At 39.3% G+C, this 26,908-nt stretch overlaps 1 protein-coding gene across 1 annotated transcript in view; it reads right to left on the bottom strand.

Annotated features, from left to right (window-relative positions):
• The window catches only part of TACR1 (tachykinin receptor 1), a 175,887-nt gene that overhangs the window by 70,007 nt on the left and 78,972 nt on the right, over positions 1–26,908 (bottom strand). The window contains exon 2 of the mRNA XM_040223837.1: positions 4,851–5,045. Within this exon, the coding sequence (XP_040079771.1) occupies positions 4,851–5,045 (195 nt within the window). The remainder of the gene's footprint in view (positions 1–4,850; positions 5,046–26,908) is intronic.

Here is a 26,908-nt window from a genome sequence, read left to right as displayed (position 1 = left end):
AAGATCTCTAAGATGTATTAAGTTAAATAAAAAACAGGGTACAGAACAATATACATAATAAGCTTAATTTGTGTTACAAAAATGGCAACAATCTATATTTGTTTTGACCTGTATGTACACAAGACACTTCAAAAGAAACTAAGAACAATAATTCCCTGGATGGAAATTCATCAAAATGTTTGAGCCTTTATAAATGATGGGAATACGGGTGATTAAAGAAATTGTTAGAATTTTCACCATACTCTGTAATTTACTCATAAAGTTTTAAATGATTTCCAAGGAAGATTAACCAAGGTTATGTGTAACATTTTGTAATCCAGATGTATGTATTTCTGAATAACAGCAGCAGGGGATGAGTACTATGGAGAGTCTATGGGCTTGTTCTCTTATTAACATCGTCACATCCCTCCAAACTTGATAATTTGTCTTAAAACCCTTAGACCAATTGGAAAAACTCCAAATCTTGCAACATAGGAATCAGCAAGGCAGAATGCAAGTAAACATGAGAATGAAGTAGGCCCATTGACACTTTGGCTTATCCAGAGATGCTGCTGCTGCTAAGTCACTTCAGTCATGTCTGACTCTATGCGACCCCATAGACGGCAGCCCACCAGGCTCCCCCGTCCCTGGGATTCTCCAGGCAAGAACACTGGAGGGGGTTGCAATTTCCTTCTCTAATGCAGGAAAGTGGAAAGTGAAAACTGAAAGTGAAGTTGCTCAGTTGTGTCCAACCCTCAGCGACCCCATGGACTGCAGCCTTCCAGGCTCCTTCGTCCATGGGATTTTCCAGGTAAGAGTACTGGAGTGGGGTGCCATTGCTTTCTCAGTATCCAGAGATGAGTACCTATGATTGTCACTGCCAGGCAAAGCTGCACATATTAGAAGAAATTTCTTATGGAGGAAATTTGGGGATTATCCCCATGGAAGCAGTTTCTTGAGAGTTTGTAAAGCAACTGCCTTTGAATAGCATTCAATTTTAAGTCAAATAAAAATGAAAACGTACATTCCATAGGACTTTCTTTGTGTTCCAATGGCTAAGACTCCTATGATCCCAATGCAGGGGGCCCATGTTCAGTCCCTGGTCAGGGAACTAGATCTCACATGCTGCAACTAAAGATCCTGCATACTGCAACTAAAGATTTGTGCTGCCAAATAAATAAATATTTTTAAAAATGAAACATACTTCCAGAAAAAGTGCATAAACCAAACTTCCTGGTATTATGAGAAATTTTAAAACAAACGCTCATGCTACTGCCTATCACTGAACTGAAGAAATACGCCATCTCCTCAGAAGCACTTCCACATGTCCTTTCTTGATCACATCCCTTTCCTTCCCTTGAGAGGTAATCACAGTCTTCACTTTCATGGTGACTACTTCTTTGCTTGAAGTTGTAGTATTACTACCTATTTATGGAATTAATAGTTTCTTCTTTTCTAAATACCACAAAATGTTTTCCAATGTGGCTTTATGAATGTATGTTGTTGCTGCTGCTGCTGCTAAGTCGCTTCAGTTGTGTCTGACTCTGTGCGACCCCATAGCCGGCACCCCATCAGGCTCCTCCGTTCCTGGGATTCAACAGGCAAGAATACTGGAGTGGGTTGCCATTTCCTTCTCCAATGCATGCATGCACGCTAAGTCACCACCGTCATGTCCAACTCCGTGCAACACTATGGACAGCAGCCTACCAGGCTCCTCGGTCCACAGGATTCTCTAGGCAAGAATACTGGAGTGGGTTGCCATATGCTTCTAGCAGTCTATGATAGGTTCTTCACCAAAAGTTCTAAATACTTAGCTTAGTCAGACTTCTGAACATTTGTGAGTCTAATGAGTAGGCAGGAAGGTTTCATTATGGTTTTAATTTGCATTTCACTGTTGACAAATGAAATTTTGTGCCTCCTTATAAATTAATTGGTCATTTAGATATCTCTTTTTGTGAGGCACATGTTGAATACTTTTGCCCATTCTTTTTTTGGGTTATCTTTCTTTAAAAGTGTTTAATTTAATCCATGTATTAATAAGAGTCTAAATGATAAATGATCAGGGTTAGAGGTTAACCATGCTGCCAGAAGGCAAATGTAGCAAACAAGATTTTCACAAAATCTTTTAGTATAATTATCTGGCAGAAGTTATTCATCAGACAAGATGGGCCTAAACATTTGCCCACCACACTGTCTGCTGCCGTTCTGCCCACCATCTGCCAATGACATGTACTCAGATCAATGAGTGATGCTAACTGCAGTAGATAACATTCACTAGATTCTTTGCAATGTGCATGGCATTAGCTAAGCACGTATCTTAATTACTTCTCTCAACACCTCTATATGGACTATACTATTAGTCTTAGAAGCTTGAATAACTTGACCATTATGACTCAATTTGAGAGTGATATAGCTGGGAGTTGATCCCTCATTTAACTGGAGCCTATGCTCTTACCCTAATTATTACTTTGTCTCAAAGCAAAGTTTCCTTCAGGTTTCAAATTTGGAATTACCTTGTATTGTGGAAATTGCAATCATTAGTTTTAATAGAAGAGAAAAGAATATAACTATGTGCTTAGTTTAGAACTGGTAAAATTTAAGTTGCCTAAAAATATATCATAATGCATTATGGCAGATACTGACAAAAACAACATAGGTTGGCATAAAGCTTACACTTATGTTTGTAAGACGATATGTGCATGGCAAATATGGACTCTTTCAACTTGTTACTGCATCTGTAAACATTTTATACATCTTGAATAGATAAAATTAAGATTAAGATATAATTAGATAAGATATAATTAAGATATAATTAGATTAAGATTCTTTTAATCTAGCCTCATATTTTAGGTTAAAATTATAAATAAACAATAGCAGCAAACCTAACCATGAGTCCAATAGCAGTTACCCTAAATTCTTAAAAGGTAGCTTGAAAAGACGGCCTAAAACGTTGAGTCTCAGAGGGACTTTCTATTCATTAGTAAGCATAAAACAGCCAAGTGTTTAAAGGTGAAACACTACTGTTTTGTGGATGAGATCATAGACATCTATGAGAAAAAAACCCTTTATTTCCAAGTTAAAATTTGAATTTGTTAGAAGACAGAAGAACTGTGCCTATTTGAAACAAAAAGCTGAAGAAGGGTGATGAGACTTTGAAAAGATCACAAGAGCTAAGAACTGAACTCCAGTTCATGAAGTTGATGGCAATTTCTGAAGCAGTTTATATAAAGAGCTTTATTTCAGAGGACCACCCCACCTTTGAGGGAACCTTCTGGCTTTAACATGTTCATGGGTCCTGAACAGCTTGTAAAGCTATGCTCTTTCTCCTGCTGTGACTCTGCTCAGGCTTGTAGTTTCATTTGGAAGAAAAACGTTCACTGTCTCCTAGGCTGAGTGTTAATCCTCCCACTGCTTGATCAATTAAATCCCACTGTCTGTGTCTGGAAGGCAAAGTCTGAGCTTTCCATATTGCTTTCTGGTAAGCCACATTTCAGGGTTCCATGGAACAGGTGCAGCAGTGTAACTCTGTGCAACAGGCTTTTGGACCCTCAACATAGGGGGCCAACAGGTACAGTGTTTCATTTTACCATTTAAGAAGTTCAAAGGTCTATAATGATTATACGATCTAATGAATTTGTTTCAATAAAAATATCTTTCATATGGCACTGAATTGCTTACAAAGTGAGAATATATTATCTTGTTTGCTGTTCAAAATGACTGTTTATGGAAGCAGTGCCTTATTATGCTCCATTTAACAACCAGGGGAGACTGTGATCTTGCCCAGGGTCACATAGCTAGTAACTGGCAATCTTGTAATTAAACCCAGATCTTCTGGATCCTAACCAGTGGTCTTTTACAATTCCCTTAATAAACCCAAGATTGGAAAATTATAGAGGTCTTTCAGAAGGAATCACATTATCAATGTGCTTTGAGTCCAGAAAACTGGTGTAATATAAATGTCATATTGCTGCTCACTGGAACAAAACAAAGAAAAGACCATTTTAATGTTGCCTCTAAGACAAGAACTCTTGGAAAAATACGCCAGAATAGCTTCAAAAAACCCTAAATATGACCACTTAAGTCCCTGGAGGAGAATTAGGTCTGCCTGTTGGGGACCTGTAACTTGTATGGTCTCAATGTGCTAGACTTGCCTTCCATGCATTTTACATGCATGGGTATTTTTCCAGCTGAAAAATCCTGGAAGGTAGGTGTTTTGGTTTAGTTTTCCCCAGAGACAGATCTTGAGATAAATATTCAAGTGCAAATGACTTATTTGGAAGGAGAAATGACAGTAGGGAGTGGATATCAAAGGCTGTGTCACTGAGCCAGCTATCACCAGGGTGACTGAAGCTTAATTGTAAGAGGAAACCCTGAACACAGTAAACACACACCCCACAGAGACATCCCACCTGAAGGGTGAAGGAGCTGGTGTGTTCATATGCCAACTCCTATCAGTCATTTTTTTGAGAACTGCTGGGAGTAAGGGTTGGTGTTAATTCCCTCACTCTCTGGCATGCTGTGCAAGAGGGCAAAGTGGCATTCTATAGGTGAAGAAGAGATTTCAAGGCAAAGAAAGGCAGACATTGGCAGGGCAGAGTAACTGGTTTTTTAGCATTCATTTGGTTCATTGGCAAGAGGACTGTGGAAGTGCACCCAAATGACCCAGGTCTTATATTGTAAAACTTTTCATTCAAAGTACAGAATAGTATTTGGGACTTAATAGTTCATAACTATCAACGTACCAACTTGAAATTAGAGGGGTTGTGAGAAATACTTACAGATACAAATTAAATCCTGATCAACAAAAGAACATGGAAAGAAAGAAGGAATAAGAGAAGGCAAAGATGGCACTGGGAGCCATCTCTACTCACACTTTCTCATAAATCTTGTTGGGATGCTCTGGCCATTCGATCATGCACACCACTCTGTTGGGCATGGTCTCCGTGGTTGAATAGTAGCCTTGGGGGAAGGCCAGGAGGAGAGCCAGGACCCAGATGACACAGATGACCACCTTGGTGGCTGTGGCCGACAACCTGGGCTGGAGGGGGTGGATGATGGCCATGTACCTGGAATGGAGAAGAAAGGACAAAATTCCAGTTTGGTCACCAAAGTCTGCATTAGGGATTAGGCATTGTTCCTGCCCAGTGAAAAATTCCTTAGAAACCCTTTGAGTCCTGGTGACTTTTATGACTATTCTAACCTTAAGCTGTGTGATTTTTATGACATGAATGCAAAAACCTGTAAGAAAAATCAGCCAGGTGTTTTAATATTTTAGAACCCATCTGGCAATATCCAAGGAGAGACATTTTCACCCTTGTAACTCTTTTGCTAGGCACATGATGCCCCAGTATAGGCTGGTGGCTTACAGCAAAATCAGAAAAATAAGAACAATTTGTAAATTTATTCAACATAAACTCTATATCTTTTTTAGATTAAGGAATAATCATGATAGAAATAGTCGTTTTTAAAGTCCTGGTATGACGATTTAAAAGGCTAGCAACCCTGTGCAGGTCCATATAATTTGAAGGCAAGTGAATGTGTATGAATGAGAAAGCAGTGACCTAAAGCCAACAAAAAACAATCGTTCCTGGAGAGAACTTCACCAATTCAGTGTGGTTAAGAAAAAGTTTGCTTCATGAATAGAGAGAGACTCTCCACCTTCTTGAGACAGACACACTTTTGCATATTAAAGGCCAGGGTGGATGAAACCTTTTGCATGAAGAGTGAAGGAAAATGAAGGATGACTTCAGGCCTGGAGCCATTTCTCCATCTCTTGCTTGGTATTGAGCACTGAGTGGTGTCTTCTGAATGAGTGCCCATGTCCAGATTTGTGTGTTGCTTTTCAAATTCAGCAGAGAGTTTAGAAATAACAAATATTCCAATCAGCATTTCATATCAGTTATAATCATATCAATTGTGCCTATTGCATTTAAAAAGTCAAATACCTTTTAAAGAGTAGGTTTAGCCCAGTCCCATAACACTACTACCCTGAGCTACTGAGGTGTATGGTGGGCAGGAACCAAGTAGTTTGGGGTAGAACATAGCCCATGCTCCCTTCCCCCATGTTGTAAAGACTCCTGCCTGGAAGTCAGGAAGCTTGTTCTTGAGAGGGTGCTGACTCAGAGTAGCCACTGTTAAGTACTCCTACCTCACTGGCCTAGATACAGAGTCCTCATGGGGGAAGAGGAGCCATGCCTCACATCCTTTCCATCCCCTTGTTACTATTTTGCACTCTTAATACCTGCCAATAACTAATGTCTACACTGAAAAACAATTTCCTTTCTTGCAAGTTCATGGATCCATCCCTTTGGATTATGACTTATACTGCCTTTGGGATTTAAGTATCCAAGAAAATCTAGGAATCATGCATTTAATTCTCTGATGTGCAGGTGTTTCTGACTTCCATGGGACTGAAAAGTCAATGGAGACAGAAGTGAGCAGACAAATAGAATAGCTGCCAGCTGGCTCCATGTAATTCTGTTTTACAGTGTTTGGAATCTAGAATCTCTAGGCTGATCCAATCCCACCTTCCCCCAAATCCCCACCTCTGATAACCATAAATCTGACCATTTTTTTCCTATGAGTTTGTTTTTGAAGTATAATTGGCCTACAACACTATGTTCATTTTTGGTATACAACACTGTGATTGGATATTTGTGTGCAGTTTAAAATGATAACCTTAAGAAATCTAGTTACAAAGTGTCACATACAAATATATTACAAAATTATTGACACCCCACACCATATATTTCATACCCATGTCTCTATTCTTCTTTACAAGTCATTACATTCTTATTACAGTCATTGTGCCCCTCCTTTGCCAAACACAGTGTCAGCATGACCCTGATAACCTTATCACCTATTTGGAAAATAAAATTATACCTTAACAAAAAGACACTAAGGGGAGGTAGTCTTGAAGTCAGGAGAAGGTTGAATCAGAAAGAGACTTGCAAAAGATATTGTGGTGGAGGTGAGTAATAATCTATAAATCTTTGGGGATGTTTCCTTGGTTGAGTTGGTAGCTATAAAGTCTGTCACTCAGCTGCCAACTACAGAGCATCAAAAGGGCAAAAACAACTCTCAAACATGCAGTGAATCAAACATTGTCTGGTTACTTCCACGGGAGGTTCAGTGTACTGCAGACCTGATGACCTTCCATACTTGCAGTGGTATTCTAAAAAGAATCTTGAGAAGTCTTGAATTGTCTCCTGGATCTGCCTCTTTTTTTGCTGCCTGACAGCAATAAAGTATTGGTTTCCTCTTAGGTCATGGAATGGTTGTGGCAACCCTAGAATCAGAGCCAACAGAGGTGGATTTGTGCAATTACTGTTGTCTTCTTTTGAATTTGGCCAGTGGCTGAACCTGGATGTTCATGGCTAGTGTCTTTTTGAGTGTTTGCATTACTGTTGCAGAATTGTTTACTGAAGCATTTCCCAGAGGAAAGATCTTTCCTCTCCAAAGCTGGACCTGCAGCCATGAAGATGACTCTCAGCTCCAGCATCTCCCAGGCTCCTGCTTTCACTGTGGCTGTGCATTCTCAGACTTCACAGGAGCTTAGGGAGAATGCACAAGGGAGAACAAAGCAATTACACTGTCCCTTTTGGTTGTTATCTCAAATTCAAAGTTTTAATTTACTTTTCAGTTCAGTTCAATTCAGTCACTCAGTCATGTCCGACTGTTTGCAACCCCATGAATCGCAGCACGCCAGGCCTCCGTGTCCATCACCAACTCCTGGAGTTTACCCAAACTCAGGTCCATCGAGTTGGTGATGCCATCCAGCTATCTCATCCTCTGTCGTCCCCTTCTCCTCCTGCCCCCAATCCCTCCCAGCATCAGAGTCTTTTCCAATGAGTCAGCTCTTCACATGAAGTGGCCAAAGTACTAGAGTTTCAGCTTCAGCATGAGTCCATCCAATGAACACCCAAGACTGATCTTTAGAATGGTCTGGTTGGATCTCCTTGCAGTCCAAGGGACTCTCAAGAGTCTTCTCCAACACCACAGTTCAAAAGCATCAATTCTTCAGCACTCAGCTTTCTTCACAGTCCAACTCACACATCCATACATGACCACTGGAAAAACCATAGCTTGGACTAGACGGACCTTTGTTGGCAAAGTAATGTCTCTGCTTTTTAATATGCTGTCTAGGTTGGTCATAACTTTTCTTCCAAGGAGTAAGCGTCTTTTAATTTCATGGCTGTAATCACCATCTGCAGTGATTTTGGAGACCAAAAAAAATAAAGTCTGACACTGTTTCCACCATTTCCCCATCTATTTCCCATGAAGTGATGGGACCAGATGCCATGATCTTCATTTTCTGAATGTTGAGCTTTAAGCCAACTTTTTCACTCTCCTTTTTCACATTCATCAAGAGGCTTTTTAGTTCCTCTTCACCACCATAAGGGTGGTGTCATCTGCATATCTGAGGTTGTTGATATTTCTCCTGACAATCTTGATTCCAGCTTGTGCTTCTTCCAGCCCAGTGTTTTTCATGATGTACTCTGCATAGAAGTTAAATAAGCAGGGTGACAATATACAGCCTTGACGTACTCCTTTTCCTATTTGGAACCAGTCTGTTGTTCCATGTCCAGTTCGAACTGTTGCTTCCTGACCTGCATATAGATTTCTCAAGAGGCAGTTTAGATGGTCTGGTATTCCCATCTCTTTCAGAATTGTCCACAGTTTATTGTGATCCACATGGTCAAAGGCTTTGGCATAGTCAATAAAGCAGAAACAGATGTTTTTCTGAAACTTTCTTGCTTTTTCGATGATCCAACGGATGTTGGCAATTTGATTTCTGGTTCCTCTGCCTTTTCTAACTCAGAACAAATGATAAAATATAAGTAAATGTAATCTAATACTCATCTTCATGCCCAACCTGGTGATATACCACTCAGAATGTAATATGACTGGGGCTTAATGGGGATTGCATCAGCGTATGGGTGCTGTAGCTCCAAATAGATGGCAGAAAGCCATATTTTATTTTTATTGCAAAAACTGCAATTTGGAAGCCTATTTCAGTTAACTCTGCCATTTCTTAAGTGTAGGAGATATTTCAGTGACAGATGAAAGTATTGTACATAGAAAGCTAGAGGGAAAAAAAAGATTAACTTTTAAAGTCAAACATATATTTTTTCATTTGTATGAAATAGAGTTATTTATAAATCTCTCTCCTCTCCTTTGTTTTTCCCTTTCTTCTTTCTCTCTCAGTTCTCACTTCTGGGGCTTACGTGACACACTTCTTTCTCAATCGCCTCAAGTCTAGCACCACTTGGATGACTTGTCTGTAGATGGGTGAACCTTTTCTTTCTAGCACTCCATTTGTAGTTTGGAATCCATTAACATATACTTATATATTTATTTGTAACTACCTTGAATAATTCTTGCTTATTCAGTTGCAAGTTATCACAGAGTAAGTGCTGCAAGCCCCAGGAAATTACATTCAATAAATATTTATTGACTGCAATGTGCTCATGAGACTACAAGGCAGTCAATGAAATGTCTTTCCATTTTATGCATTAATCATCAGGCTGTCAGAGACTGTCCAGAGGCTGTGTGGGAGGTGGGGTATGTTCTCCACTTCAGGCTGTTTCAGTCCCATGAGGGCCATCGGCTCTGATTTGAATTGTATGTGGCCTCTCAGATGAAAACTTGAGGTTCTATCTTCCTTTTGCATGATTTTGCTTATAAAAAGAACTCTCCATCTAGCCCCTTAAATCTGGCAAAATACAAGTTTGCATATCTTAAAAAATCACAGAGTGAAACAACCTTATTATGAGAAAGGATTCTTCTGACAAGCTGCTGTATCATCATAACTTTCTCCTATGCTAGCCCTTAGTCATTTGGCAAAGAGAATGCTTTCTTTTGCTAGGAGATCTGTCTTAGCAAGTCCTTTTTCTACACTATCCCCTCCAATTCTGGTCCTTGCCCTCCTTATTCCCACTCGCTTCTTCCTGTGATGGTACAAGTTTTTTTTTTTTTTAAGGGACTGCATCTCCCTGGGTTCAAATGAACAGGAGGAGTGACAATTGAGACCATGGCTACCTCTTCTCTCTTTATCCTCCGCAGATTTTCTGAGGAAGGTAGTTGCATGTTAATATTTTTGGCTTTCTCAGTGCCTAGAATATAGTAAACACTCAATGAACACTTAATTGAATAAATGAATGTACAAATTTCTTGACACATAGCAGGGACTCCATAAAGGTTGTTGAATAATAATACATGCAGCAGGAAAAGCACATGCATATTATCCCTTTGTTTCTCACAGTATGAACATATGTGAGAATAATGTGTTTCTGTCATACAGACATTTGAGATCATCCTTGCAGGAGTGACCTCACTGGATCCAGGTCTTTCAGAATCTCCTAGCTTTTAACATTTAACTCTTAAATTCTCAGTAAGTATTTGTCAAATAACTTTTGCATTGACCACTTTGTTGGAAACTGTACAAAACTCATTCTTTCTACATGGTATCTCCCCTTGGCTCTTCCTCCGAACAAGAGGTCACTTCATCCTTTCTCCTAGTCCCCTCCATTCCGTTATAAGGAGCACCATTCCACTGTAAGGAACACACAGTTTTCTACCCAAGGCCGCTAATCTTTTGTCAGTTTGGGTTTTTTTTCTAGGACATTTCTTTAATTACAAAATTCAGGGACCTCATTTAGCCAGATCACTTGACCATAAACTTTGTCTATTTAACTAAGACCAAGCTCACAACCTATAAATGAAGAGGTCTTTGAGCAGCCAATAGAGATGATGAGAGTTCACACACCTACTAAAGCATTGTGGTAATGGCAGAGGCCCTCACATTCTCACTGCTAGCTGTGCATAACTCCAAATAGCCTGAATTTTTTTGCCTCAAAGCCAAGGTAGATTTGTAACATTGTTAGTGAACTCATTTCAAAAACTAGCAAATGACAAGATTGCAGTGAACAAGATCATAAAATGTCAAGAAGCGTGCAGTGTGCATTCTTAATCATGTCCAGCTCTTGAGACCCCATGGACTGTAGCCTGTCAGGCTCCTCTGTCCATGGGATTTTCCAGGCAAGAATACTGGAGTGGGTTGCCAGTTCCTTTTCCAGGGAATCTTCCCAACTCATGAATTCAACCCAAGTCTCTGGCATTTCTTGCATTGGCGGGTGGATTCTTTACTACCTGGGAAGCCTGGGAAGACTCCAAAGACAAGATGGAGTCAAGAGCCTGTGACAATTTAAAGTGAACTGAAGGAGGGGATGTGGCTGACTCTTGTCCAAGCTCTCCTGTTCAGGTGTGATCAAAGAAGGACCAGTGTAGTTCAAAGATGATTCAGACATAAAGTTTTCAACCAGTGCTACCATCAAAGTACACAAGACTAGGCCTGAAATGAACTATGGGTAAAACGCAGCAAATGTCTAAACCAAATATAATACCTTGAGTGTTTGAGGAGTAGCTAAGATGACACAGTAGGAAGAACTTGAGCTCAACTCCTCCCATGGGCACACAAAAATTAGAACGATTTGTCTGTGATAGTGGCATGATTTCCCATAACTAAATATATAAAGAAGCAGGAGAGACCCTCTTCTCCTCCTGGTCACCTCTATCTCCTTCCTTCCTCTTCTCTTCTCTGTGTAACTCCATGAACATCTCTGAGGGATCCAGACTGTGGAGAGCATATAGGGAAGTGATTACTGGCTTGCTTGCTCTCTCCCCTTTGGATTCCCCCTCTTCTCCTCCTGGTCACCTCTATCTCCCTCCTCCTTCTTCTCTTCTCCATGTAACTCTGTGAACCTCTCTGGGTGTCCCTCACTGTGAATAAGTCTTTCACCATTAACTTAGATGTTTTATCATCTGTGCTGTATGGATGGAGAAGTTTCAAGGCTAATGTAAGAATAAGACTGAAAGCCATATGCCAGAGGCTTAAATCCAAAACTTCAGAACACCAGAAAACTCTTGATTCCAGAGAACATTAATAGACAAGAGCTCATCCAAAAGCCTCCATACCTACACTGAAACCAAGCTCCACCCAAGAGCCAAAAAGTTCCAGAGCAAGACATACCACACTAATTCTCCAGCAACACAAGAACACAGCCCTGAGAATTAAAATACAGGCTGCCCAAAGCCATGCCAAACCCACAGACACCCAAAAATTCACTACTGGACACTTCATTGCACTTCAGAGAGAAGAGATCCAGCTCCACCCACCAGAACACAAACGAAAGCTCCCCTAGCCAGGAAACCTTGACAAGCCACTAATCCAACCCCACCCAAAGGGAGCAAGCTCCACAGTAAAGAGGAACCACAAACTTCCAGCCTACAGAAAGACCACTCCAAACACAGCAATCTAAACAAAATAAAAAGGCAGAGAAATATTCAACAGGTAAAGGAACATGATAAATGCCCACCAAACCAAACCAAAGAGGAGGAGATAGGGAGTCTACCTGAAAACGAATTCAGAATAATGATAGTAAAGATGATCCAACATCTTAAAAACAAAATTGAGTTACAGATGAAGAGACTAGACAAAGAGACTAGATTGAGAAGATGCAAGAAATGTTTAACAAGGACCTAGAAGGAATAAAAAGAGTCAATCAATAATGAATAATGCAATAACTGAGATCAAAAGCACTCTGGAGGGAACCAACAATAGAATAAGTGAGGCAGAAGATAGGATAAATAAGGTGGAAGATAGAATGGTGGAAATAAATGAAGCAGAGGGGAAAAAAGAAAAAAAGAATTAAAAGAAACAAGGACAACATCAGAGACCTCTGGGACAATGTCAAACGCCCCAACATTTGAATCATAGGTGTCCCAGAAGAAGACAAAAAGAAAGAGAAAATGAGAAAATACTTGAGGAGATAATAGTTGAAAACTTCCCTAAAATGGGGAAGGAAATAGCCACTCAAGTCTAAGAAACCCAGAGAGTCCCAAACAGGATAAACCCAAGGTGAAACACCCAAGACACATATTAATCAAAATAACAAAGATCAAACACAAACAGAAAATATTAAAAGCAGCAAGGGAAAAGCAACAAATAATACACAAGGGGATCCCCATAAGGATAACAATTGATCTATCAATAGAAACTCTTCAGGCCAGAAGGGAATGGCAGGACATACTCAAAGTGATGAAAGAGAAAACCCTACAACCCAGATTACTATACCCAGCAAGGATCTCATTCAAGTATGAAGGAGAAATCAAAAGCTTTAAGACAAGCAAAAGCTGGGAGAATTCAGCACCACCAAACTAGCTCTTCAACAAATGCTAAAGGATCTTCTCTAGACAGGAAACACAAAAAAGGTATACAAACTTGAACCTAAAACAACAAAGTAAATGGCAACAGGATCATACTTATCAATAATTACCTTTAATGTAAATCGGTTGAATTCCCAAAACCAAAAGACAAAGATTGGCTGAATGCATACAAAAACAAGACCCCTATATATGTTCTCTACAAGAGACCCAACTCAAACCAAGGGACACATACTGACTGAAAGTGAAGGGCTGGAAAAAGATATTTCACGCAAATGGAGACCAAAAGGAAGCAGGAGTAGCAATAATCATATCAGATAAAATAGACTTTGAAATAAAGGCCATGAAAAGAGACAAAGAAAGATACTACATAAGGATCAAAGGATCAATCCAAGAAGAAGATATAACAATTATAAATATATATGCACCCAACATAGGAGCACCACAATATGTAAGGCAAATGCTAACAAATATGAAAGGGGAAATTAACAGTAACACAATAATAGTGAGAGACTTTAATACCCTACTCACACCTATGGATAGATTAACCAAACAGAAACTTGGCAAGGAAACACAAACTTTAAATGATACAATGGACCAGTTAGACCTAATTGATATCTGTAGGACAATTCACCCCAAAACAATGAATTTCACTTTTTTCTCAAGTGCACGCAGAACATTCTTCAAGATAGATCACATCCTGGGCCATAAATCTGACCCTGGTAAATTCAAAAACACTGAAGTCATTTCAAGCATCTTTTGTGATCACAATGTGGTAAGATTAGATTTCCACTAGAGGAAAAAAGAACTATTAAAAATACAAACATATGGAGGCTAAACAACATGCTTCTGAATAACCAACAAATCACAGAAGAATAAAAAAAGAAATCAAAATATTCATAGAAACAAATGAAAACACAACAACCCAAAACCTATGGGATTCAGTAAAAGCAGAGCTAAGGGGAAGGTTCATAGCAATACAAGCTTACCTCAAGAAACAAGAGAAAAATCAAATAAATAACCTAACTTTACACCTAGAGCTATCACCTAACCTACTTAGATTCTTCCAGAAAATTGCAAAGGAAGGTAAACTGTCAAGCTCATTCTATGAGGCCACCATCACCCTAATACCAAAACCAGACAAAGGTGCCACAGAAGAGAAAACTATGGGCCAATATCACTGATGAACATAGATGCAAAAATCCTTAGCAAAATTCTAGTAAACAGAATCCAACAGCATATTAAAAAGATCATACATCATAACCAAGTGGGCTTTATCCCAGGGATGCAAGGATTCAATATTTGCAAATCAATCAATGTGATACACCGCATTAACAAATTGAAAGATAAAAACCATATGATTATCTCAATAGACACAGAGAAAACCTTTGACAAAATTCAACATCCATTTATGATAAAAAAAAAAAAACCCTCCAGAAAGTAAGCATAGAAGGAACATACTTCAACATAATAAAAGTTATATATGATAAACCCACAGCAAACATTATCCTCAATGGTGAAAAATTGAAAGCATTTCCCCTAAAGTCAGGAACAAGACAAGGATATCCACTGTCACCACTACTATTCAACATAGTTTTGGAAGTTTTAACCACAGCGATCAGAGAAGAAAAAGAAATAAAAGGAATCCAGATTGGAAAGGAAGAAGTAAAACTCTCACTGTTTGCAGATGACATGATCCTCTACAAAGAAAACCCTAAAGACACCACCAGAAAATTAGTAGAGCTAATCAATGAATATAGTAAAGTTGCAGGATGTAAAATTAATACACAGAAGTCCCTTGCATTCCTATACACTAACAATGAGAAAACAGAAAGAGAGAGTAAGGAAACAATTCCAGTCACCATTATGACAAAAAGAATAAAATACTTAGGAATAAATCTACCTAAAGAAACAAAAGACCTATGTATAGAAAACTATAAAATACTGATGAAAGAAATCAAAGATTACACAAACAGATGGAGAAATATACCATGTTCATGGATTGGAAGAATCAATATAGTAAAATGAGTATACTACCCAAAGCAATCTGTAGATTCAGTGCAACCCCTATCATGCTACCAACAGTATTTTTCAGAGAACTAGAACAGATAATTTCACAATTTGTATGGAAATACAAAAAACCTCGAATAGCCAAAGCAATCTTGAGAAAGAAGAATGAAACTGGAAGAATCAACTGCCTGACTTCAGGCTCTACTACAAAGCTACAACCATCAAGATGGTATGGTACTGGCACAAAGACAGGAATATAGATCAATGGGACAAAATAGAAAGCCCAGAGATAAACCCACACACCTATGGACACCTTATCTTCAACAAAGGAGGCAAGAATATACAATGGAGAAAAGAGAATCTCTTTAACAAGTGGTGCTAGGAAAACTGATCAACCACCTGTAAAAGAATGAAACTAGAACACTTTCTAACACCATACACAAAAATAAACTCAAAATGGACTAAAGATCTAAACGTAAGACCAAAAGTTATAAAACTCCTAGAGGAAAACATAGGCAAAACACTCTCTGACATAAATCACAGCAGGATCCTCTATGACCCACCTCCCAGAGTAATGGAAATAAAACAAAAATAAACAAATGGGACCAAATTAAACTTAGAAGCTTTTGCACAATGAAGGAAACTATAGCAAGGTGAAAAGACAGCCTTCAGAATGGGAGAAAATTATAGCAAATGAAGCAACTGACAAACAACTAATCTCAAAAATATACAAGCAGCTCATGCAGCTCAATCCTAGAAAAATAAATGACCCAGTCAAAAAGTGGGCCAAAGAACTAAACAGACATTTCTCCAAAGAAGACATACAGATGGCTAATAAACACATTAAAAGATGCTCAACATCACTCATTATCAGAGAAATGCAAATCAAAACCACAATGAGGTACCATCTCATGCCAGTCAGAATGGCTCCTATCAAAAAGTACAAACAATAAATGCTGGAGAGGGTGCGGAGAAAAGGGAACCCTCTTACGCTGTTGGTGGGAATGCAAACTAGTGCATCCATTATGGAAAGCAGTGTGGAGATTCCTTTAAAAAACTGAGTATAGAACTGCCACAAGACCCAGCAATCCCACTGCTGGGCATACACACCGAGGAAACCAGAATTGAAAGAGATACATGTACCCCAGTGTTCATCACAGCACTGTTTACAATAGCCAGGACATGGAAGCAACCTAGATGTCCATCGGCAGATGAATGGATAAGAAATCTGTGGTACATATACACAGTGGAATGTTACTCAGCTATTTTAAAAAAACACATTTGAATCAATTCTAATGAGATGAATGAAACTGGAGCCTTTTATACAGAGTGAAGTAAGTCAGAAAGAAAAACACCAATACAGTATATTAACGCATATATATATGGAATTTAGAAAGATGGGAACGATGACTCTATATGAGAGACATCAAAAGAGACACAGATATAAAGAACAGACTTTTGGACTCTGTGGGAGAAGGCGAGGGTGGGATGATTTGAGAGAATAGAATATAACATGTAATACATAACATGTATATTACCATATGTGAAATAGATCACCAGTCCAAGTTTGACACATGAAACAGGGCACTCAAAGCCGATGCCCTGGGACAACCCTGAGGGATGGGATGGGGAGGGAGGTGGGGGTTGTTCAGGATGGGGAACACATATTCACCCATGGCTGATTCATGTCAATGCATGGCAAAAACCACTACAATATTGTAAAGTAATTAGCCTCCAATTAAAATTAATTAATTTTTTTTAAAAAAGAAGGAAGAGACATGTGGTGGGTGGGCAAGACATGATATAGTCAAGACCCACAACACTGGGGAAGTAACCAACAAACAGGAGGATAATCACAATTGTAGAGATTCTTCCCGAAGAGTGAGGAGTCCAAGCCCCACACAGAGCTCCCAAACCCTATGTGGATTGTGGTCCTTTACCAGGAAGGTGAGTCCCCAAACACTGGGCTTTGAAGGCTACCCAAGTTTGCATATGGGAGAGCTAGAGAGCTTGAGGAAACAGACTGTGTCTGGCCTTAAAGGGTGCATGCAAAATTTCTCACTCTCCCAGACCAAATACAGAAGCAGTAATTTGAAAGGAACCTGGATCAGATCCAATTTCTGATCTTGAAGAGTCTTTCAGAGAGGCAGAAGGGAACTGGGATTCCTGTTGGAAACATAGACTGTCAAGGCAGCCATTTAAAAACAAAAATGAACAATGATGTTTATTTCATATTAAAAGCAAACAAATAAAAAGCAACCAAACAAGTTAAAACCACACACCACCTGATGTCAGTAAGCACACTGACATTTTAATCTACGAGGCTGTTTGTAATGAGGGCTTTTAAGCAATCCTACTTTCTATAATGAAAGCTTTAAAGGGGGCCAGGATAGCTGGTGTCAGCAGATTTTAAAAAAATTTTAACTGGAGGATAATTGCTTTACAATGTTGTTTTGGTTTCTGCTGTACAACAACATGAACCAGCCATTAATATACATATATCCCTGCCTTCTTGAGCCTCTTATTCCACCCCTCTAGGTCGTTACGGAGCACCAGGCTAAGCTCCCTGTGTTATACAGCAACTTCCAAATAGCTATCTATTTCACATATGGTAACGTTTATATGTCAATGCTACTCTCTCCAGTCATCCCACCCTCTATGGGTGGGACATGACTATGGGTGGTATAATCATTTTGACAATATTGATTCTTCCAGTCAAAGAACGTGATATATCTTTCCATCTGTTTGTGTAACCTCTGATTTCTTTCATCAGCATCTAATAGTTTTCAGAATACAGGTCTTTGGTCTTCTTAGATAGGTATACTCCTCTTTCTGATCTTTTGTTGTTAATGTATAGATATACAACCAATTTCTGTGTATTAAATTTGTATCCTGAAACTTTACAAAAATCATTGATGAGCTCTCCTTGTTTTCTGGTAGCATCTTTAGGATTTTTTATGTATAGTATCATGGCATCTACAAACGGTGACCACTTAACATCTTCCTTTCCCCTTTGCACTCCTTTTATTTCCTTTTCTTCTCTGATTGCCATGGCTAGGACTTCCAAAACTATGCTGAATAAAACTGTCAAGAGTGGACATCTTTGTCTCATTTCTTATCTTAGAGGAAATGCTTTCACCTTTTCACCATTATGATGTTGGCTGTAGGTTTGACATGCATGGCCTTTATTGTGTTGAGGTATGTCCCCTCTGCGACCTCTTTCTGAAGAGTTTTTTTTTTTTTTTTTAATCATAAGGGGGTATTGAGTTTTGTCAAAAGATTTTTGCAATTATTAAGATGATCATATGGCTTAAATTCTTCAATTTTTGATGTAGTATATCACGCTGATTGATTTACAGATGTTGAAAAATCCTTGTATTCCTGAGATAACTCTCCTATGGTGTGTGATTCTTTTAATGTATTGTTGGATTTGGATTGCTAGTATTTTGTTGAGGATTTCCTGCATTTATGTTCATCAGTGATATTGGACTGTAATTTTTTGTGTGTGTTATCTTTTATTTTGGTATCAGAGTAATGGTGGCCTCATAGAATGAGTTTGCAAATATTTCTCCCTTTGCAGTTTTTTGGAACAGTTTCAGAAGAATATATGTTAACTCATCTCTAATGCTTGATAGAATTTGCCTGTGAAGCCATTTGGTCCTGTACTTTTGTTTCTTGGGAGTTTTTGCATCACAGTTTCAATTTTAGTACTTGTGATTGACCTGTTCATATTTTCTATTTCTTCCTGGTTCATTCTTGGGAGATATATCTTTCTAAGAATTTGTCCATTTCTTCCAGGTGGTGCGTTTTATTTGCGTAGAGTTGTTTAGCCTCTTACAATCCTTTGTATTTCTGTGGTGTCCATTGTAACTTCCTCCTTTTTCATTTCTAATTTTATTGATTTTTCTTGATAAGTTTAGCTAAAAAAAGTTTGTCAGTTTTATTTTATTTTTTTCAAAACATCAGTTTTTGATCTTTTGACCAAAAGTTTAAATTGATCTTTTCTTTCGTTTTCTTCGTTTCTATTTATTTCTTATCTTTATAATTGCTTTCCACCTACTAACTTTGGATTTTGTTTGTTCTTCCTCTAGTTGCTTCAGGTGTAAGTTTAGGTTGTTTATTTGTGAGTTTTCTAAGCTTCCTTCCTAGAACTGCTTTTGCCATGTTCCATAGGTTTTGGATTATTGTCCTTTCATCTTCTTTTGTCTCTAGATATTTTTTAATTTCCTTAGTGATTCATTGTTTCATAGCATACTGTTTGGCCACCACGTGTTTGTGTTGGTTTTTTGTTTGTTTGCATTTTTCTTGTAGTTGGTTTCTAATCTCACAGAGTTGTGGTTGGAAAAAATGCTCAATATGATTTCAATCTTCTTAAATTTACCAAGACTCATTTTGTGGCTCAGCATGTGGTCAATCCTGGATAATATTCCATGTGCCACTGAGAAAAATGTATATTCTTCAGCTTTGGGATCAAAGACTCCATAATTACGGCTTGCTTGTTGAGTTGCTTCTGTCATATCCAACTCTTTGTGATCCTCTGGATGTAGCCTGCTGGACTCCTCTATCCATGGGATTCTCCAGGCAAGAATACTGGAGTGGGTTGCCATGCCCTTCTCCAGGGGATCTTCCCAACCCAGGGATCAAACCTGTAGCTCTTATGTCTTAGGCATTGGCAAGCAGGTTCTTCACCACTAGTGCCACCTGGAAAAGTCTATCTAGTCTAATGTATCATTTAAGGTCTGTGTTTCCTTATTGATTTTCTGTCTTTATGACTTGTCCATTGATGAAAGCTGGGTGTTAAATTTCCACTCTGTTATTGTGTTAAAGTCCATCTCTCCATTTACAACTATCTGTAATTGCTTTATATATTGAATTGCTTCTATGGTGGGTGCATATATATTAATATTTACAATTGTTATATCTTCTTCTTAGATGGATCCCATGATCATTATGTAGTATACTTCTTTGTTGCTTGTTATAGTCTTTAGTGAGAAATAGATTTAAGGGACTAGATCCGATAGATAGAGTGCCTGATGAACTATGGACTGAAGTTTGTGACATTGTACAGGAGATAGGGATCAAGACCATTCCCATGGAAAAGAAATGCAAAAAAGCAAAATGGCTGTATAGGGAGGCCTTACAAATATCTGTAAAAAGAAGAGAAGCAAAAAGCAAAGGAGAAAAGGAAAGATACAAGCATCTGAATGCAGAGTTCCAAAGAATAGCAAGAAAAAATAAGAAAGCCTTCCTCAGCCATCAATGCAAAGAAATAGAGGAAAAGAACAGGATGGGAAAGACTAGAGATCTCTTCAAGAAAATTAGAGATACCAAGGGAACATTTCATGCCAAGATGGGCACAATAAAGGACAGAAATAATATAGACCTAACAGAAGCAGAAGATATTAAGAAGAGATGGCAAGAATACACAGAAGAACTGTACAAAAAAGAGCTTCACGACCTAAATAACCATGATGATATGATCACTCACCTAGAACCAGACATCCTGGAATGTGAAGTCAAGTGGGCCTTAGAAAGCATCACTATGAACAAAGCTAGTGGAGGTGATGGCATTCCAGTAGAGCTCTTTCAAATCCTGAAAGATGATGCTGTGAAAGTGCTGCACTCAATATGCCAGCAAATTTGGAAAACTCAGCAGTGGCCACAGGACTGGAAAAGGTCAGTTTTCATTCCAATTCCAAAGAAAGGCAATGCCAAAGAATGCTCAAACTACCGCACAATTGCACTCATCTCACACACTAGTAAAGTAATGCTCAAGATTCTGCAAGCCAGGCTTCAGCAATACATGAACTGTGAACTGCCAGTTGTTCAAGCTGGTTTTAGAAAAGGCAGAGGAACCAGAGATCAAATTGCCAACATCTGATGGATCATGGAAAAAGCAAGAGAGTTCCAGAGAAACATCTATTTCTTCTTTATTGACTATGCCAAAGCCTTTGACTGTGGGGATTACAATAAACTGTGGAAAATTCTGAAAGAGATGGGAATACCAGACCACCTGACCTGCCTCTTGAGAAACCTATATGCAGGTCAGGAAGTAACAGTTAGAACTGGACATGGACCAACAGACTGGTTCCAAATAGGAAAAGGAGTACGTCAAGGCTGTATATTGTCATCCTGCTTATTTAATTTCTGTGCAGAGTACATCATGGGAAATGCTGGGCTGGAAGAGACACAAGCTGGAATCAAGATTTCCAGGAGAAATATAAATAACCTCAGATATGCAGATGACACCACCCTTATGGCAGAAAGTGAAGAGGAACTAAAAAGCCTCTGATGAAAGTGAAAGAGGAGAGTGAAAAAGTTGGCATAAAGCTCAACATTCAGAAAACGAAGATCATGGCATCTGGTCCCATCACTTCATGGCAAATAGATGGGAAAAAAATGGATACAGTGACAAACTTTATTTTCCTTGGCTCCAAAAATCACTACAGATGGTGACTACACCCATGAAATTAAAAGATGCTTGCTTCTTGGAAGAAAAGCTACGGGAAATCTAGAAAGCGTATTAAAAAGCAGAGACATGACTTTGCCGAAAAAGGTCCATATAGTCAAAGCTACAGTTTTTGCAGTAGTCATGTACCAATGTGAGAGTTGGACTGTGAAGAAGGCTGAGAGCCAAACAATTGATGCTTTTGAACTGTGGTGTTGGAGAAGACTCTTGAGAGCCCCTTGGACTGCAAGGAGATCAAACCAGTCCATCCTAAAGGAAATCAACCCTGAATATTCATTGGAAGGACTGATGCTGAAGCTGAATCTCCAATACTTTGGCCACCTGATGTGAAGAGCCAACTCACTGGAAAAGACCATGGTGCTTGGAAAGATTGAAGGCAGGAAGAGAAGGGGACAACAGAAGGCGAAACGGTTGGATGGCATCACTGACTCAATGGACATAAGTTTGAGCAAGCTTTGGGAGATGGTGAAGGACAGGGAAGCCTGGCATGCTGCAGTCCATGGTGTTGCAAAGAGTTGGACACGACTGAGCAACTGAACAATAATGCTCTTATCGCCAAAAAATATTCAAACTACTGTACAATTGCACGCTTTTCACATGCTAGCAATATCATACTCAAAATCCTTCAAGGTAGGCTCCAGCAATACTTGAACCAAGAACTTCCAGATGTACAAGCTGAGTTTAGGAAAGGCAGAGGAGTCAGAGATCAAATTGCCAACATTTGTTGGATTATGGAGAAAGCAAGGGAATTCAAGAAAAACTGCTTTATTGACTTTGATAAAGCCTTAGACTGTGTGGATCACAATAAACTGGAAAATTCTTCAAGAAGTGGGAGTACCAGACCACTTTACCTGTCTCTTGAGAAATCTTTATGCAGGTTAAGAAGCAACATTTAGAACCTGACATGAAACAATGAACTGGTTCAAAATTGGGAAAGGAGTATGTCAAGGCTGTATATTGTCACCCTGCTTATTTAACTTATATGCAGAATACATCATGTGAAATGCCAGGCTGGATGAATCATAAGCTGGAATCAAGATTGCCAGGAGAAATCAACAACCTCAGATATGCAGATGATATCACTCTAATGGCAGAAAGAGAAGAGAAACTAAAGAGCCTCTTGGTGAGGGTGAAAGAGGAGAGTGAAAAAGCTGGCTTGGTCAACCCAGCATTATAAAAACTAAGATCATGGTATCCAGTCCCATCACTTCATGGCAAATAAAAGAGGAAAAAGTGGAAGCAGTGATAGATTTTACTTTCTGGGGCTCCAAAATAACTGTGGATGTTGACTGCAGCCATGAAAATAAAGACACTTGCTCCTTGAAAGGAAAGCTATGACAAACCTAGGCAGTGTGTTAAAAAGCAGAGACATTGCTCTGCTGACAAAGGGTTATATAGTCAAAGCTATGATTTTTCCAGTAGTCATGTATGGATGTGAGACTAGGACCATACACAAAGCTGAGCACTGAAGAACTGATGCTTTTGAACTGTGATGTTAGAGAAGACTCTTGAGAGTCCCTTGGACTGTAAGGAGATCAGACCAGTCAATCCTAAAGGAAATCAACTCTAAATGTTCATTTGGAAGAACTGATGCTGAAGCTGAATGTGGCCACTTGATGCAAAGAGGAACTCACAATTTTTCCCAGATGCTGGGAAAAACTGAAGTCAAAAGGAGAAGGGGATAGAGGAGGTTGAGCTAGTTAGATAGCCCCACAGACTCAATATACATGAATTTGAACAAATTCTAGAAGATATTGCAGGACAGAAGAGCCTGGCATGCTGCAGTCACAGGACTACAAAGAACTGGCCATGACTTACTGACTGAACAACAACAACAACAATGCTCCTATTGCCATTTTCTTATTTCTTTTTAATTTTTTTTAGATTTTTCATTTCCTCTTTTGTTTCCTTCTCTTGTGATTTGATGACTAACTTTAATGATGTGTTTTGACTCATTTTTCTTTTTTCTGTCTGTTGTAGATTTGCAGCTTGCAATTCTGTAGAGGATTTGATTTAACAGTCTCTATATAAACAAGATCATTTTCAGTTGCTGGCCTCTTACTTTTAGATGCATTCTAAATATCCTGCATTTGTACTCTTGTCATAATTGGTGGTTTTGATAACCTATTTGTGTGCAGATGGTTTCCTACATTTACTTTTTTTTTGCCTTTACCATTGAATTTTCTATTAATAATTTTGTTGTTTTTAGTAGTTGTCTTTTATTTTGCTTAAAGAAGTTCCTTTAGCATTTGTTGCAAATCTCATTTGGTGGTGCTGAATTCTCTTAGCTTTTGCTTGTCTGTAAATGTTTTGATTTATCTGTCTAATCTAAAAAAGAGCTTTCCTGGGTAGAGTATTCTGTTGTAGTTTTTTCCCCCACTGACCAGTTTAAATATATTATGTCCCTCGTTTCTGATCTGCAGAGTTTCTGCTGATAAAGCAGGGGATAACCTTATGGGATTCCCTTGTATCTTATTTGTTGATTTTCCCTTGTTGCTTTTAAATTTTTTTCTTTGTCTTTAATTTTTGTCAGTTTGATTAGTATATGTCTCAGAGTGTTCCTCCTTGGGCATTCTGCCTGGGCCTCTCTGTGCATCCTGGATTTTGATGACTGTTTCATTTCCCATGTTAGGGAAACTATCAGCTATTATCTTCAAATATCTTCTCAGGTCCTTTCTCTCTTCTCCTTCTGGGAGCCCTATAATGTGAAAGTTGGTGCATTTAAGGTTGTCCCATAAGTCCCTGGAGGAGGGCATGGCAACCCACTCTAGTATTGTTGCCTGGAGAATCCTCCTGGACAGAGGAGCCTTGTGGGCTGCAGTCCATGGGGTCACAAAGAGTCAAACATAACTGAACAACTAAGCATAGCACAGCACAGCATAAGTCTCTTAGATTGTTTTCATCTTTTTTCAAATTTTTTCCCATGGTATTGACATCCACCATTCTATTTTTCAGGTCAATAATTTGCTCTTCTTCCTCAGTTACTCTGCCATTGACATCTTTAGTGTAGTTTTCATTTTGATTACTGTATTTTTCACTTCTGCTTTTTTGTTCTTTAGTTCTTCCAGGTCTTTATTAACATTTCTTGTATCTCCTCCAACTGTGCCTCCATCTTTTTCTGAGATCTTGGATCATCTTTACTATCATTGCTCTGAATTCTTTTTTGAGTAGATTGCCTATTTCCATTTCACTTAGTTGTTGTTCTATGGTTTTATATCATTGTTCACCTGAGACGTATTCCTCTACTGTATCATCTTGTCTATCTTTCTGATTGTTATTTCCTTAACACAGCCTGCAGAGTTGTAGTTTTTCTTGCTTCTGGCATCTGCCCTCTGGTGATAAATCTGTCAAAGAGCCTTGTACTGGCTTACTAGCGGGAGGGACTGGTTGCTGCCTGCTGGTGTGTGGAGCTGGATCTTATCCCTCCGGTGGCAGAGCCATGCTTGGGGAGACTCTATGTGGCCTGACTGATGAGTTGGGCTGTGTTCCTCCCCTGTTGGTTGTTTGGCCTGAGGTGTCCCAGCACGGGTGCCTACAGACTGTTGGGTGGGGGTAGGTCTTGGTGGAAATGGAAGTCTCTAGGAGGGCTCATGGCAATGACTACTCACCAGAGCTGCTGCTGCCACTCTTGTTGTCCCTGCAGTGAGCCATAGCCACCTCTTGCCTCTGCAGGAGACCCTCCAGTACTAGCAGGTAGGTCTGGCCCAGTCTCTTATGAGATCACTCTTTTTCTCCTGGTCCTGGTGCACACTGGACCTTGTGTGCACCCTCCAAGAATACAGTTTCTCTTTCCCTCAATCTTGTGGAATTCTTGCAATCCAGCCCCACTGACCTTAAAAGCCAGGTTCTCTGGTAGCTCTTCCTCCCATTGCCAGATCCCTAGGCTGAGAAGCCTAATGTGGGGCTCAGGACTTTCACTCTTCTGGGATAACTTCTGTGGTATAATTACTTTTCAGTTTATAGGTCACCTACCTGGAAGGTGTGGGATTTGCTTTTATCACAGTTGTATCCCTCTTACCATCCCATTGTGACTTTTTCTTTGTCTTTAGATATAAGATATCCTTTTGGTAGGTTCCAGCATTCTTTTTGTTGATGATGGTTGTTTAGCAGTAGTTGTGATTTTGGTGTTTTTGTAAGAAGGGGTGAGCTGACATCCTTCTACTCCACCTTCTTGCTGGCAAGTCTCCAAAGCAGCTATGTTTGAGAGCTCATTGTACCACAAAAACACTGGTGCTGTCTACCACCATTTGGCATCTTCCTTCTAGCCTGTTAACCCTGGGACAAGGCCCCATGTACTAGTAGTCCAAGATCAGCCCTGAGACCTATGCAGTCAACTATACCAGGATCCAACAGTACCCACCAGTAAGATGGGATCAGCCCAGGGACACCTTGGGCCACATAACCAGCCATTCCTAGGCCCTATACCAGCCATTGCTGTACTAGAAACAGCCCCATGACCTCCTGAGACACACAGCCATTCAGGGATTCAGAACTACCCAGCAGGTCTGCACCAGCCCCAGGATAGCCAAGGCCTTAGTCCTATTCAGTAGTGGGCCAGCATCAGGACTGGCACAGTCCAGATGGCTCAGGTAGTCAGCCATCCTGAGACCAGGAGTCACTCAACAGTGACTGGTAGCCTAATCATTAGACAGGATTGGCCAGAAAACAGCCCTGCCAACAGTGCATTCATAGTGGTTGGTCCCACCACAACAGATAGGCCCATTCAGCCCACATACAGGACATACCAAGATATTATAGTTCTGGCACCCAAATGGGAGTATGTTGCTGGGACACACTCTAAGATTGGGAAAAGTAACTGACCTTACAAATATATACAAATAAACATAGAGTCTTAGGCAAAGGAAGATAACAAAGAAATATGTTCCAAATGACGGAACAGGTTAAAACTCCAGAAAAAGAAATAGGTGTAGTGGAGGACATCAAAGCACTGAATACATGGTTCAAATTTTTGAGACTAATACGATAAAATCAGGGAATTTTAAAACCCTGCTTATATTAATGGACAGATCTTTGAGACAGAAATCAACAAGAAAACACTGACAACAACACATTAGAGAAACAATATGTTAGATCAGATGACTCTAATAAATAAATATATATATATATATAACATTCCATCCAAAAGCAGAATACAAATTCAAGTACACATGGAACATTCTCTAAAAATCAATCACACACTGAGCCACAAATCAAGTCTCAATAAAT

This window comes from Oryx dammah, unplaced genomic scaffold (genome assembly GCF_014754425.2).
Source record: "Oryx dammah isolate SB20612 unplaced genomic scaffold, SCBI_Odam_1.1 HiC_scaffold_25, whole genome shotgun sequence".
Lineage (NCBI taxonomy): Eukaryota > Metazoa > Chordata > Mammalia > Artiodactyla > Bovidae > Oryx > Oryx dammah.
Note: the sequence above shows the minus strand (reverse complement) of the source record. Positions and strands in the feature narration are given on the sequence as shown.